Source organism: Anomaloglossus baeobatrachus, chromosome 8, assembly GCF_048569485.1.
Source record: "Anomaloglossus baeobatrachus isolate aAnoBae1 chromosome 8, aAnoBae1.hap1, whole genome shotgun sequence".
Lineage (NCBI taxonomy): Eukaryota > Metazoa > Chordata > Amphibia > Anura > Aromobatidae > Anomaloglossus > Anomaloglossus baeobatrachus.
Window position 1 is genome coordinate 182,323,842 of NC_134360.1, and position 16,663 is coordinate 182,340,504.

Consider the following 16,663-nt stretch of genomic DNA (forward strand, 5'->3'; position numbering starts at 1 on the left):
ATCCGTCACAATCCATCGCTAATAAAAGTCGATGAGAAAAAAACGGATCCAGCAACATCAGTAGCTGGATCCGTTTTTTTCAAAATTCAACGACTTGTGACTGATGGCAAAAAACTGATGTGTGGAAGGGGCCTAAAACTATAGATTTTTTTAGCAACCAGCACTGGCAAACTTCATATGATTGAAGGAAGGATGAAGAGACAAATGTACAGAGACATTCTTTATATAAAAACTGCTGTTATCTACCAGAATGATGATGATGATGATGATGATGATGATGATGATGAAACGAGGGTGGAAATTTCAGCAAAACAATGATCCCAAACACACAGCCAAGAAACTCTCAATTGCTTTTAGAGAAAGAAAATAGAACTGCTAGAATGACCCAGTCAATTACCAGATCTCAATCCAATAGAACAATTAAGGAAGGAACAAAATCTTCGAGTTCATAGAAGAATCCCACAGAACCCTCAAGATTTGAAGAGTGTTTGTGTGGAAGTATGGGCCAAAATCACACCTGAGCAATGCATTCAACTAGTTTCTCCATACAGGAGGCTTCTTGAAGCTGTCATCATAAAGGCTTTTGTACAAAGTATTAAATACATTTCAGTAAGCGTGTTAAATGCTTTTTCCCTGTAGCATCTCTCATTATTACATATCACTAGATTTATGGACATCTCTGGTTTGATTGTGTGGATTGGGTGGGTTGATAAATTCACATCAATAGCACTTTTAGAAATATATTTACTTAGAAAATTGGTGACGTATTCAATACTTATTTCATCTTCTATATGCATAGAAATCTTGCACCTTTTGTAAGTTCTTTAACTGCTTCAGACTTTGAAACCTGTGAAGTAGCTAAAAAAAGTGAAAAGTCCATTCTTCACTATTTTATTTGGGTTGTTTTTTTAAAAAGTCTCCATCAGAAGAGCCACAAACATAACTCAAAAGACATCAAAGAAGATGCTTCAAGAAAAACACCATCAGTGCTTTCCTGAAGTGTCTTTTAGCTCTTTACACTTCTTAAAGCTTTTCTTGCAGCATTTTTGAAGAATTTTTCAAGCATATTTCCTGAATTTTTTTCCCGGAAGCATCTTAGTGCCTACTGTAGTTTGGATCGTTTTACACTGGACTGCTTCAAACAAGTGTTCTCCAACCATTAATTTTGAAAGCCTGAAGCATTTAAAAAAATGCTCAAAAGTCTAAACAAATGACTAGCAACTTGTTTTTTCTTAAAAATTAAAAAGCATATTCTTTTGAGCATTTTGTGAGTGCTTTGTCCAATGATTTATTTGCTTAAAAATCACCAGAAAACAAATGCAGTGTGAACATAGCCCAAGAGTTTCTACCAACTAAGATTATCTAGGACTAGGTTATAGCACTGCATTGGATTTGGTTATGGTATAGAATTTTAATGCATATAAAAGACCTTTGAATTAGGTGAAATTGTACAGTTTTTCCGCCAGCTTTTTGGTTTTAGATTGAGACAAAGCAGCTCCCTTTTAGCGTGGTGGCAGACTGTCCTTTGTCAATGATCTCTAGCAAGAACAGTGTATCTATGGGTCTGTATTACAAGCGCCAAGCCAAGTGGATAGACTGAAAAAGAGCAAACATTAACACACAGGGGATCGACCTACATGCTGGGACCCTAATATCTCCCAGCTTGTCACCACCTGCTACAAAAGATCATAGTTGTGCAGAATAAAAGAAGACAGCTCATAAGACGGATGCAAATTCAACAAGAGGAGTCTTAATTTTAATTAGTGAGATCTCTGCCATCTCAAGTGTCTCAGACGTTGGAAGGGCTACTTAATTAAGCCTTAGCCCTCTTCTATTAGCCCTGCCTGAGAAGTAGGAAACATATTGTGTTTGGCGACCTTTGTAGGAGTTGGTCTTGGATGGCTCTAGACAATTGTAAGGTCCATATTGTACCAGAGGTGTTTATCATTGTATGAGATGACGGCTAAAAAGGGACATCACACATAATAAAGCCGCACTCATCAGCCTCTTTCTTGCCTATTGAATCACCATTTCTTTTGGTGTGAGGGAATTAGATGGAGCGGCAGAGTTTGGGCACTTAATTGGAAATGTGGATGGTTTTTGAGTTGGTTCTGTTTACATAGGATTGAGTGCCTGAGTCGACAGAGGCTGTAATTGAAGTACGAGCTTTGGAGATTAGCTTCAGCATATGGGATCCGCCGCTCAGCTCTACCCCTTTCTACATTTTCCAATAAAATTGGGTTTAACTTATGCTTTCCCTCTCTCACCCTCTTGTCTATTGAAAACCCTTTGAAAGATAGTCATTAGAAAAAAAAGCAAGGCAGGGGGATATAAAGCAAGAAAGACCAATCTTGGAGAACGAAGATGGCAATGGATAAACGAGTCTCAGACACCGATTCCTTCATTTCTGTTATGGAGGAGTAATTCTTTCTTTAGCAAAAATAAATATAACTAATAAGTATCCGCGCACAATTTTATTGTATTCTGCTAGAAACAAGCAATAAAGCAAATAGTCTTCTAACGCAATGTTTCATAGGTAAAGTAACTGAAAAATGAATACAGTAAAAAGTTATTGAGATCTTCTTGCAAAAATGCATTTTAAAGTGGTCTAATATGAAGAGTTCTTACTAAAGATGACAAACAGTACACATATGATATGGTGGAAGTTCAAATCTGTAATAGGAAATACGGGTTGGTGGTCTTCTAGAAGAGGTATTAATTTTTAGAGATTTGCTGTTTATTGGGGTTTTTTTTGTATAGTTTGGATTGTTGAAGTGGCCGAACAAAGAGAAAAGGTGATTTTTTTTTATTTCAATGAATTTCAGATCATTTATAATAAGGAGAGATGAGCAGACCTTTTGGCAATTGAATTTGCCCGGCTTCACCGAATTTTGCCACAAAATTTGACTCATGATGAAATAAATCTGCTTTAGTCTCAATTTTTGAAAGATTATAATTTGCACAGAAAATACATGTGGGGGGAGAAGAAAGAGAGGACCCTGCTGACCATAAGAGCTTACACTCTACAGCAGAGGGACAGGATCTCACTGACTGTAAGAGCATACCCTCTACAGCATAGAGGAGAGAGGACCCTGCTGACCATAAGAGCTTACTATCTTCAGCAGAGGGACAGGATCTCACTGACTATAAGAGCTTACACTTTATAGGCGAGAGAAAGTGATCTCACTGACCATAAGAGCTTACAATCTACAGGAGAAAGAGGACCCTGCTGACCATAAGAGCTTACACTCTACAGGAGTAAGAGAATGATCCCACTTAGCATAAGAGCTTACACTCTACAGGAGAGAAAGAAGACCCTGCTGACCATAAAAGCTTACACACTACAGGAGAGAGAGAGAGAGGACCATGCTGATCAAATTGAGCTTACACTCTAGAGAACTGAGATAGTGATCCCACTGACCATAAGAGCTTATACTCTACAGGAGAGAGAGAGAGAGAGAGAGAGAGAGAGAGAGCACTGCTAACTATAAGAGCTTACATTTTACAGGAGAGAGAAGACCCTGCTGATCATAAGAGCTTACACTCTACAGGAGTGAGAGAGAGAGAGGGATCCCACTGACCATAAGAGGTTACACTCTACAGGAGAGAGAGAGGACCCTGCTGACCATTAGAGCTTACACTCTACAGGAGAGATACAGGATCCCACTGACCATCAAAGCTTACACTCTACAGGAGAGAGTGATCCCACTGACTATAAGAGCTTACACTATACAGGAGAGAGACAGCTCCACTGACCATAAGAGCTTATACTCTACAGGAGAGAGAAAGAGAGCACTGCTGATATTAACACACAGGGGATCGACCTACATGCTGGGACCCTAATATCTCCCAGCTTGTCACCACCTGCTACAAAAGATCATAGTTGTGCAGAATAAAAGAAGACAGCTCATAAGACAGATGCAAATTCAACAAGAGGAGTCTTAATTTTAATTAGTGAGATCTCTGCCATCTCAAGTGTCTCAGACGTTGGAAGGGCTACTTAATTAAGCCTTAGCCCTCTTCTATTAGCTTACACTCTACAGGAGTGAGAAGAGTGAGAGAGGTCCCTGCTGTCCATAATAGATTACATGCTACAGGAGAGAGGACCATGTTGACCATAAGAGCTTACACTCTAGAGGAGAGAGACTTACTCAGTGATTCTGTAGATGGAAAATGACTTTGCCATATAAACTGTGCCCCACTGGGATCTGCTAATGCTGCAGTTTGGGAAATCGTGGTAGGCGAGGTTTGGTTTTTTTTTGGGGGGGGGTTGTAAACTGCAAACTGAATTGCAAAGTGTTCAGATTTATGTGAAACTGTTTTCAGGAAATTCGTGTTGAATGCGATCCTCTGTGGATTGATCCTATCATCTCTAATAATAATCCTTATTAATATGATTCATCTATCGATATGTTATATACACCAGAACCTCTAAAGTCGATTATAGGCATCAGATCAGTGAAAAGCTCCTTTTTTTCTCAAATCCCACGATAAACATGCAAGTTTGGGTTCAGCTGAGCATACATGCTTATTTTCATATATAGAAAAAAAAGCAGCTACTCTTAGGGCAGAAATAAAAAACTGGGCAAATATTGAAAATTGGTGAAGTTAGATGACTATATCTAATGTGTCTAGTCACATCTAAATCTATGTAATAACTGGAAGCTCTGATAGATTGTTTATATACATTTTTAAGATGGTTTTATAAGTGCAGTCAATATGAACTATAGTATCATTTTGCAAATGTATCTACAAATTAATATTTAAGAATTATGCAAATAGTTACTTTTGGGTCCTTTTAATGCCAGTATTTATTAAAGCATATGATTATATTGCATGGGCTATTCCACACAATTCGATGAAATTTGTATGCTATGTCTCAATGCTGTGTATTAGGTACCTGAATCAGAGGCAGCTGGGCTAACAAGGCTGAGCAGATCCCGCTCTCTCTCGTAGTCACTCTTGCAGAGAAGTTGGCCGTCCTTGAGCACAAACTCATCACCTTTTTGCAGTTGTCTTTCGCACACACAGCAGCAGAAGCATCCTAAATGGTAGACGCTCTTCTGCGCCCTCATAACAAACTCACTAGGGGTGATGGTGTCGAGACAGGACCCACATTTTACTGCAAAAAGCCTGGAGAAAAAGAAGAGTTGTTCACAATTTAGTATTGAAAGACAATAACGTCGTAAAATAATAAAACCACACATTTCAAAACATTCGAAACACCCCATCTGAGGTGTTATGGTGGCTCAGAGGTCAGCACTGTTGTCTTGCATCTCTCGGGTCCTCCTGGGTTCAGGATACTATAATGCAAACTGCATCCAAAATTAAAAAATATAAACAATTTATTTATAAGTTTTATGATTAAACAATGTGGAGACCTTTGGGGTCAATTAATTTGTTGTATTTTCTAAACACCTTTGTATAGGTACTGGGGTGCTACAGTTTCCTCCTTTATTAGGGTACATTCATACTAACATATCTTCAGTCCTAGTGCAGGCCATGAAAATAAACTGAAAATACTTCATAACAGTCAAATGTGAATAGGTGCAAATGTGTCGCCCTGGGCAAGCCAGGGGACACGGGTCACAACACCACCACACCCCACACTCCAGGTAGGCACATCTATGCTAACCAGAAATCCTTGTTGCCTTCCTCCAGGAGTTTGATGATGCACACCAGGGGGTGGGCCAGGCGGTTGGCTCCGCCCACCGAGGAGCTCACAACTCTGGAGGCAGGAAGAAACCAGGCAGTCCAGGGAGGGACATGAAAGAGTGAACAACAGAGATAGCCCAGGCAGGGCAAGTGTGAGGAGCTAAGTGGAGGAGTTAAGAAAGTGAAAGTGAAAGTAGTAAAGGAGGAAAGCAAGTGAAGTGACAGAAGAGAAAGACAGCCTGAAGGGTCCAGCTTTGTGGAGGGCCAGAACAGCAAGATCAGCAACGGCGGTGACTGTCTTGAGGGGGACCGTTTGGAAGTTCCTGGAAGGACCCCGTTGGCTGTGTGCCCGGTGGTCTGGAGCAGTGTTCCGAAGGACAGTCAGCACCAGGGCAGGGGCCTCTCGGACCCCGGCAAGGCTAGGAGTCGCCAGATTTGCCAAATCCGTCAGTGACGGGGACGCAGATCCCCCAACAACCAAGTCCCGATTGAAGGCAACAGCCCAACCCGTATTGGAGAGACACCGCCACCGCCACGGCACCAGTTTCTCAGGGCCAGCGCCTGCGGGCAAAGTGTAGAGCTCCTCCGGCCCAGATTGCAGCCGGGGAGCGGGTAACCGGAGGGAATCCACCGCTACCACAAGTCAAACAAAGGTGCAAGGAAGAGGGACATCACCGTCACCTACCGGGAGTGCAGGTGCAGCCGTCTGTGGGACCGTCCTACCAGCCGTTTGGTTTACCGTACAAACTGTGTCCGTGTGTCAGGCTGAGTGAGTACCACAGTGCCGCAAGGCTTAGCGCTGCCCCCGCGTCCCTGCGCCCACCGGGCCCTACACTTTACATCTCATCACTGGGCCCCGGGATCACCAACCCCTACCCATGGAGGGGCAACACAACACCTAGCTGCTCCGCATCACCATCCCCGGGACCCCCATACTGAGCAGCGGTGGTGCAATCACCACAACCGTGGGTGGCGTCACGAACTATAACAATCCCCACACCCAACAAACACCCGCTTTCACTCACGGGCGAGGAGTGTCGCTCGAGAAACCCCGGGATCCGGCCCACAGCTCGAGCCACCAGGAGCAGCTGCCGGACCCGAGCAGAAGGGGTGAGCGCGGTGTGCTGACACCCTCCTCCCCGCCCGCGACACAAACTGAACAATGCTAAGGTATGCAAATATTGAATATAAGAATGTCGACATGCATTACTGCTAAGATAATACATTCAAATATTGAGACACTAGAACATAAAAAGGCTAGTTTTATGTTCTGCCCACTCATAAAAGTATAGGCTTTTCAGCTAGAGGCATTTAGATTGGGACCCAGCATAAGAGATACGCCTTGACGCTGGCTGCTGGGCTCACATAAAACTGGCCTTTTTAATGTGCTAAGAGTCTCAATATTTAATTGTATTTCCTTCCCAGTAATGCATGTCCAAATTCCTACATCCAATGTTTTCATACCTATAGCTGTTACATGAAAATAAATTGACTTCACACCTGAAGCACACGGACCAATGTTATTTAATTGGGCTCTCCAGATGACAGTTTCTTCACATGGGCTGAATATCAATGTGAATAATTGCAGTATTATCTTTCGGATTTCAGATCCGACTTGCGTCTTCAAGTTTTAGATGCATCCCAAAAATCAGATCCCTTAGGTCGTCTGTATAGCATCCAATTTTTAGGAATATATTGCCATTATTAACTTAAGAAACTGGATTTTGTTTTGTAAATTTTATTAACTCCTGATATAAAAATAGATGCCATAAATATGTAAAAAGCAAACATACAGATTGTATACAAATGAAAAATCATACCTTTTTTCGGGATGAAAATCAGACTATTTTTTATATGCTGATGTAAACTAAAGTCTTAAAAGGGCTGTTCACTACTCGACAACCCCTGCTTAATCAATTCAAGACCCCAATTAAAACCAATTGAAATAAAACAGTGTATACTCCCCTCCTGCATCGGCAGCGATGTCAACGAAGCGTCTCCAGGAAGGTGACATGACTTGTTGCGTTATGTGCCCACTTCCTCTGCTGAACAGCCGCTGTTTAACTGCAGCCTTTACTGTTAAAGTGGCTTTTCACCCTGATAGAATATCGATAAGCTGCAGCTGACGGCAATGACATGTCACCTTCCGGGAACAACAGCGCTGGCAGAGCTGGAACTCCACCGCCGACGGAGGGGAGTATCCACTGTGTTTTATTTTACTTTTAGTCCTGAATTGATTTAGTAAGGGGATGTCCAGTAGCGGACTACCCCTTACAGTTGAATATGTTGGTACGATGTAAGCAACTGGAAATTAATTTTACTATAATAACAATGACTCAGTTTTGTAGCGTAAACTTTCCAAATGTCATAGAGACATGGCAGAAGTCTTGAGCCCGTGTTCAGCTTTGGAAGAGAGCAGCCCATTTTCCTCTTTTTGTAAGTGATGGGTGGGAGTCCCTAAGGCACTAAGTCTAACAATGTGAAAACTTCAAACATATCTCAATGACATGTCAAGTCAAAAGTGCACTTGCCTTTTTTATAATATTAGGTGAAGTACTATTAGATTATCTTTTCAATTATTGTTGTTATCGTGTGTATGTGCGCATGTTCGTATATGTATAAATATATACAGTATATATATATATGTATATATACTGTATATAAATATAAATATATATATATATATATATATATATATATATATATGTACAGTGCCTTGCAAAAGTATTCGGTCCCCTTGAATTTTTCAGGCTTCATAAAGATAAAAATGTTAATGTTCTGGTGAAGAATCAACAAGTGGGACACAATTGTGCAGTTTAACAAAATTTAGTGCTCTTTTTAAACTTTTTAAAAAATAAATAACTGAAAATTGTCGCGTGCAATATTATTCTGCCCCTTTACTTTGAGTGCAGCAAACTCACTCCATGATGATGATACATATAAGCCACCTGTGTGTAATCAAGTCTCCATATAATTGCACCTGCTCTGTGATAGTCTCAGTGTTCTGTTTAAAGCATAGAGAACATCATGAAGACCAAAGAACACAACAGACAGGTCCGTGATACTGTTGTGGAGAAGTTTAAAGCCGGATTTGGTTACCAAAAGATTTCCAAAACTTTAATCATCTCAAGAAGCACTGTGCAAGTAATCATATTGAAATGGAAGGAGTATAATACCACTGCATTTCTACCAAGACCTGGCCGTCCATCCAAACTTTCATCTCAAACAAGGAGAAGACTGATCAGAGATGCAGCCAAAAGGCCCATGATCACTCTGGATGAACTGCAGAGATCTATAGCTGAGGTAGGAGAGTCTGACCAAAGGACAACAATCAGACGTACACTGCACAAATCTGGCTTTCATGGAAGAGTAGCAAGGAGAAAGCCATTTCTCAAAGATACCCATGAAAAAATGTCATTTATAGTTTACCACAAGCCACCTGGGAGACACACCAAACATGTCGAAGAAAGTGCTCTGGTCAGATGAAACCAAAATCGAACTATTTTGCCACAATGCCAAACGATATGTTTGGCATAAAAGCAACACAGCTCATCACCCTGAACACACCATCCCCACTGTCAAATATGGTGGTGGCAGCATCATGGTTTAGGCCTGCTTTTCTTCATCAGAGACAAAGAAGATGATTAAAATTGATGGGAAGATGGATGGAGCCAAATACAGGACCATTCTTGAAGAAAACCTGTTGGAGTCTGCAAAAGACCTGAGACTGGGACTGAGATTTGTCTTCCAACAAGACAATGATCCCAAACATAAAGCAAAATCTACAATGGAATGGTTCACATATAAACGTATCCAGGTATTAGAATGGTCAAGTCACAGTCCAGACCTGAATCCAATCAAGAATCTATGGAAAGATCTGAAAACTGCTGTTCACAAACGCTCTCCATCCAACCCCACTCAGCTCCAGCTGTTTGGAAAGGAAGAATGGGCAAGAATTTCAGTCTCTCGATGTGCAAAACTGATAGACACATACCCCAAGAGACTTGAAGCTGTAATCGCAGCAAATGATGGCGCTACAAAGAACTCAAAGGGGACGAATAATATTGCACGCTCTAATTTTGAGTTATTTATTTTTTAAAAAAGTTTAAAATAAGCAATAAATGTCATTCAACTTCACAATTGTGTCCCACTTGTTGTTGATTCTTCACCATAGCATTAAAATTTTTATCTTTATGTTTGAAGCCTGAAATGTGGGAAAAGGTTGAAAAATTCAAGGGGGCCGAACACTTTCGCAAGGCACTGTATATATATATATATATATATATATATATATACACACAGTCATTATATATATATATGTGTGTCACTGTATGTAAAGTGCTATGTAATTAATAACGCTATATAAGTGAATAACTATTATATATATATATATATATATATATACACATGTTTTTATATACACACGTGCAGTCACTATAAACTATACTATTACATTAAATCTGTCTATTTAAACCCTGCACAGAAAATACTGATGTGATAAGTCTAAAAGTTGACTACTTCTAATTAAAAAAAAGCCATTAATTTTTCCGAGCTGGCCCATCTCAGCTTCCACCCTCTGGCGAGTCAATGGTTGGGGGTGTTGTTACGGACTGTGTACAGAGTTCATTAATAGCTCAGAACAGAGTTAATCTTCTTAAATCCAGCAATAACATGGCTGAAGATAACAAGGCCTGCGACTTCAAGCTGCAAAACCACACACGTCCCACAAGTGAAGCTTTACAAAGTCTGATCCTGTCCAGCTGTTTCATCAGGAGGACAGCGAATTATACATTAGTTATTTATTCAAACACTTTATCCCAAGGACGTTCCATGCAAAATATACACAGCCCCCTGTCTGTTCTATGCGATGACAGAGAAGGAACTCAGAAAGATTGATACAGGTCTTTAAATAATTAAGAAAGGGAAGGCAACAAGACCCTAATTACTGAGATGTAGATCATTTCTGTAATTTCTGAATTTTTTTAACTGATGTGCTGTATGAAGTAATTGCTAAAGAAATTGTCCACTACTTTTACATTGAAGGCCTTACTATAGGTCATCAATGCCTGATGAACTGGGGTCTGATACCTGGCACCTCCGCCGATCAGCTGTTCTCGACACCATTGGTGGCAGCTTGTGGCTGGAAATGCTCAGTTCCGAAGTTGCCCCATCTTCTGATAGCGATGGCGGCTGAGTACTGCACATCCGCCTCTTATTGATTTGAAAGGGAGGCAGATGTGCAGTACGCGGTAGCAGTCACTATCAGTTGACGGGGCAGCTCCGGAATTGAGCTTTTCTGGCTGCCTGCTGCCGCCTGGACAGTTAAGCGGGCTTTACACGCTACAACAAATCTAGAGGTCACGTCGTAAGTGACGCATATCCGGCATCGTTAGTGTTGTTGCAGTGTGTGACAGGTACGTGCGATTGCGATTGAACGTAAAACCGTTCATCGCATACACGTCGTTCATTTCTTTAAAATTGCACATCGGGTTGTTCAATGTTCCCGAGGTACCACACATCGCAGTGTGTGACACCTCGGGAACGATGAACAGATCTTACCTGCATCCCGCGGCTCCCGCCGGCAATGCGGAAGGAAGGAGGTGGGCGGGATGTTTACGTCCCGCTCATCTCCGCCCCTCCGCTTCTATTGGCCGGCTGCCGCGTGACGTCGCTGTGACGCCGAACGTCCCTCCCACTCCAGGAAGTGGATGCTCCCTGCCCACATCGAGGTCGTATGGAAGGGTAAGTATGTCTGACGGCAAATAATTGTTTGTGCGACACGGTCAACAAATTCAACGTGCCGCACATACGATGGGGGCGGGTATGATCGCATACGATATCGTATGTGATATCGTAAGGTATAAAGCAGCCTTTAATCGGCGGGGGTGCCAGGTATCAGACCCCAGCTGATCAGATATTGATGACCTATAGTAAGGATGAGCCATCAAAGTAAAAGTAGTGGATAACCCCTTTAAGTTTATTATTTAATGTACAGAGAAGTCACTCCTTAATATCTTAAGATGAGGAGGACTTCTTAAACTTCAAGGACATTGGTGAAAGTAGAAATCACACATAAATAATAGCTAATAGGTGACTACAAAATACAGTGGAGGAAAAGGAACTGAAATAGTATTGGAGATGAACCTGCCATCACCAAAGCATTTAATGAATGAGACTTGGCAAATAAACAGCAATATTCTAGATAAAATGCACTACCAAAACTAAAGCAAACTGTATGACAATCTCCACTTAGTCATCACCGGCTACATCTACATCGGTAATGTAAAATTACAAAATATGATGAACAGAATTCCCATACCTGACCAACGTATTGCCCTGATGATGAAACCCTCCTCTACACTGATCAATATAATACAGTGTGACTCAACTAGAAAAAAAAAACAAAAAAAAAACCAAAGGAGCATCCAATATAATCAATATAATCACTGGTATTATACTAGAGTGGACTATGTAAGCTATGACGACATATGATACGATATGTTATTATTACTTTAGCAATATGTAGTGATTCTGAAAATAACATTTTATTGGAAATAACGCCTGTATTTAGATCATTTTTGATTTGCAGATTCTTCATAGTTGGGTTGTGGGTATTTGGAGCTCTAAAAACAACAGGCTGGCCATGTTATACAGTTGATCCCAGTCAGTAACAGCTCAACCCTGTAGATGCCAGAGCCGATAGTGGTCATAGCATGTAAGTGGTCAGGGCTCCTTCAGTCACTGTAAGGCTTCTGCCACACTCACGTGAAATTCACGCACGTGCCGAGAGACACGTATTTTCCCTGCGTGTTGCGTGCAGGTAAGTACGTGTCTCTGGTACGTGCGTGACACGTGTGTTCTACGTGTGCTATCCGCGATAGCACACGTAGAACCGGTAATTAACATACTCACCTGGTCCTTCCTGCTGTCCGCGCTGCTGTCCGTGGTGCTGTTCCTCGGTCTCCAGCCCCCCCGTCTCCCCGCTGCTGCTGCTGCCAGGCAGTGAAGTGAATATTCAATGAGAATAATGAGCGGCGGTCGGCAGCAAGAGGCAGCAGCGGCAGAGACAGGAGGGCTGGAGAAGGTGAGTTAATGTTTGTTTTTTTTTTCACTGACATGTGTGTTTTCTCCGGCGCGTGTCACACGGGACCGAATCCACACTACACCCGTGTGGTACGGGTGCGGGCCGTGTGACACCCGTGCTGCGGGAGAAATCACTGACATGTCAGCGCTTTGAAAAACGCACACACGTACAAACGCACACGGACACACGTTCCGTGTGGTTTTACGTGTGTGTGCCTGCTACAATAGGGTAGCATTGGTTAACGTGTCTCCGTGCCGCCGGTACGTGTAAAAAATGACAAACACGTGCCGGCAGCACGGATGTGTGGCGCTAGCCTAAAGGTGGTGTCACACACAGCGACGGTGACAACGACGTCACTGCTACGTCACCATTTTCTGTGACGTTGCAGTGACGTCCCGTCGCTGTCGCTGTGTGTGACATCCAGCAACGAGCTGTTCCCTGCTGTGAGGTTGCCGCTCTTTGCTGAATGTCCTGCTTCATTTTTTGCTTGTCGCTCTTCCGCTGTGAAGCACACATCGCTGTGTGTGACAGCGAGAGAGCGACGAACTGAAGCGAGCAGGGAGCCGGTGTCTGGCAGCTGCAGTAAGCTGTAACCAGCGTAAACATCGGGTAACCAAGAAGCCCTTTCCTTGGTTACCTGATATTTACATTAGTTACTAACACCGCCGTTCTCACGCTGCCAGTGCTGGCTCCCTGCTCCCTGCACTCCTAGCCAGAGTACACATCGGGTTAATTACCCGATGTGTACTCCAGCTACGTGAGCAGGGAGCCGGCACTGGCAGCGTGAGAGCACACCGCTTAGCGCTGGCTCCCTGCTCACGGAGCCGGAGCCGGAGTACACATCGGGTAATTAACCCGATGTGTACCCTGGCTAGGAGAGCAGGGAGCCAGCGCTAAGCGTGTGCGCTGGTAACCAAGGTAAATATCGGGTAATGGTTACCCGATATTTACCTTAGTTACCAAGTGCAGCATGGCTTCCACAGTGACGCGTGTCGTTATGATCGCTGCTGCGTCTGCTGTGTTTGACAGCTAAGCAGCGATCATAACAGCGACTTACTAGGTCGCTGTTACTTCACAGAAAATGGTGACGTAACAGCGACGTCGTTGTCGCTGTCGCTATGTGTGAACCCAGCTTAACACTTCCATCTTTTCCTGTGTAACAGAATTGCAGGTTGTCATGGGTATGGAAACAATGAAAGCCCTTGATTCTGCTATATTTGCCCTCCTATTTTACCCTGCTGCAGGCATAAGCATTGTGCTATAGTGCGGAAACAATTAAGTGATCCTGTGATGGTTCTAAAAAAATGAAATAAATTCGCCACAGAGAATACCATAAAAAATAAATAGAAATGTCAGAATTGCTGCTTTCCATCATGGTGTCTCCTAAAAAAAAATGTAAGGTCATGTGTCCATGTGCAGGAATGCAACTTTTTTATCTGTTACTTTATTCTGCAAAAAAATGCGCAATAGCAATCTGCACTGTTAGTACTGTTTTTGTTGCATATTTTAATATGCTTTTCCTTTTTTATAATGTGGATTTAACATATTGTTTGTTAAGGCATTTTTCTTAGAAAAATTCCTCACTTAAAGACAATTTTCATTTTTTACTTTTATTTTCTTAGCCTCACCCTTTGGGCTCACTCACACCGCTGTATACATTGGCATACAGGATCTGTCAGTGAAAAAAATCTCAGCAAGCTACTATTTTACTATTTCAGTCTATGGGTGCGCAGAAAACATCAGACTGTACTCGGATGACATCTGAGTACAGCCCGATTTCTGTTGACTCACAGAATGGAGAAGATGGATACATTTTGTTCTCTATCTCCTTCTCACAGTGTGCTCCGATTCTCTCATCCAATGAATCAGATCACATTAAGCTGACGCCTTTAGTAGGGATGGGCGGATCCGTGGAAGTTCAGTTCAGGGGGTTCAGCCGGACTTTAGATAAAGTTCGGTTTGGGTTCTGAACTTGACTTGAACCCCAATGCAAGTTACTAATTGGTCAATTCGGGTCTCTGCCCACATGCAGCCAGCCATAAACAGATCCCTTCTAGGGTGGGCGGGTGGAGTTCATTTTTTTGGGGGGGCACACTTCATCTGAATATGTTGTTGTTACCCCCAGTGTAAGACATTCAGACACTGCAAGCGGCTCACACTGGGCCGATCACCAAGCGTACCCCAACATAGCGATGCTCGACTGAGTGGTTTGCATACATAAAGCACCGAATCAGAACTTTTTTTTTTGTAAAGTCTGTGTTTCGTACGAACACCGAATCTCAGGTTCACTCATCTCTAGTCATTAGCATAATCAACCCAATTCTCTTGGATGAGAGAATCTATGGTCATGGAATGCTTACCTTAGGGTGCATTCAGACGACTGTATAAATTGGTCCAATATCTAACTGAAATGCTTGGACTGGCCGCGGCTCTCCCAACCTAAGCTTTACAGCTCAGTATATTTCTTATCAGATGTCATGCTCTGGTCGGGAAACGTGGCCAGTCTGAGCATTGTGGTCAAATCTCAAACCAATTTATACGGTCATCTGACTGCACCCAAAGAAGCCTAAAAGGAAAAAATGTCCCAAAAAATGCAGTTATAGAGCATCTTTAAACACACAGTGAGCATGATATTTCATGAAATCCCAACCAATACAGCAAATTTTTTGCACAAAATACACAGCATAAGAAATGCAGCATTTCTCACAGGTGAGTACATGGCCATATAAAAAGCAATCAAACTCAATAGACCCCAAATGATAACTACAGCTTGCCTCAAAGAAAACAAGTTCCATCTACAATATATACATATATATATATATATATATATATATATATATATATATATATACAGTATACATTATTTATTTTCTTCTTATTTGTCATTTTTTACAGTTAAGAGCATAACAATTTAGTGTGAAGGCGTTATTTGGCAAATTGACTCTAAAGGAGAATGATGTCTAGTTGTTGATGCGTAGTTTATATATAACATTTAGGTGGTTCACGAATACTCAAAATCAAACAAAATTCCATCCCAAATATCAGGAACACATAACTGGTTTTATTGGTAACTCTGTGAGTCAGATCTGTAGCCTTTTTTTGTTTGAAACCATGTTCATTCTGTACCTATAAAATATTCACCACTGACCTGGGTCATCGACAAGGAGTCTTGTCATTGTAGCACTTCTTTATACAGTGCAACTACAAAGACAATAGTGAGGAAGGACGGGAGAGGTAATGATGCTTGTGAACTGTGGAGCTGTAAACTTTTTGAGGATATCGTAAAATCTAAGAAAACATTTCAGGCAGATACTGTATATAATGAAAAGAAAATCTTCAAGACATCTTTCAATTAAATAAATAACCAATATGTATCATAGTATCATAGTTTTTAAGGTTGAAGGGAGACTCTAAGGCGGGCTTTGCACGTTGCGACATCGCAAGCCGATGCAGCGATGTCGCATGCGATAGTCCCCGCCCCCGTCGCAGGTACGATATCTTGTGATAGCTGGCGTAGCGAAAATTATCGCTATGCCAGCTTCACATGCACTCACCTGCCCTGCGATCGTCGCTCTGGCCGGCGACCCGCCTCCTTCCTAAGGGGGCGGGTCGGGCGGCGTCATAGCGACGTCACATGGCAGGCGGCCAATAGCGGCGGAGGGGCGGAGATTAGCAGGATGTAAACATCCCGCCCACCTCCTTCCTTCCGTAGAGCCGCCGGCAGCAGGTAAGGTGATGTATCTCGCTCCTGCGGCTTCACACACAGCGATGTGTGCTGCCGCAGGAACGAGGAACAGCAACGTACCTGTCGCGGCAGCGTAATTATGGAAAAGTCGGAGCCTGCACCGATGATACGATAACGACGCTTTTGCGCTCGTTAATCGTATCATCTAGAATTTACACACAACGATGTCGAAAGTGACG

General features: G+C 42.4%; 1 protein-coding gene across 1 annotated transcript in view; it reads right to left on the minus strand.

The window, feature by feature from the left end:
- LOC142249371 (LIM homeobox transcription factor 1-alpha-like) overlaps positions 1-16,663 on the minus strand; it is a 198,216-nt gene that overhangs the window by 16,308 nt on the left and 165,245 nt on the right. Inside the window, exon 4 of the mRNA XM_075321007.1 lies at positions 4,901-5,133. Coding sequence (XP_075177122.1) covers positions 4,901-5,133 — 233 coding nt within the window. The remainder of the gene's footprint in view (positions 1-4,900; positions 5,134-16,663) is intronic.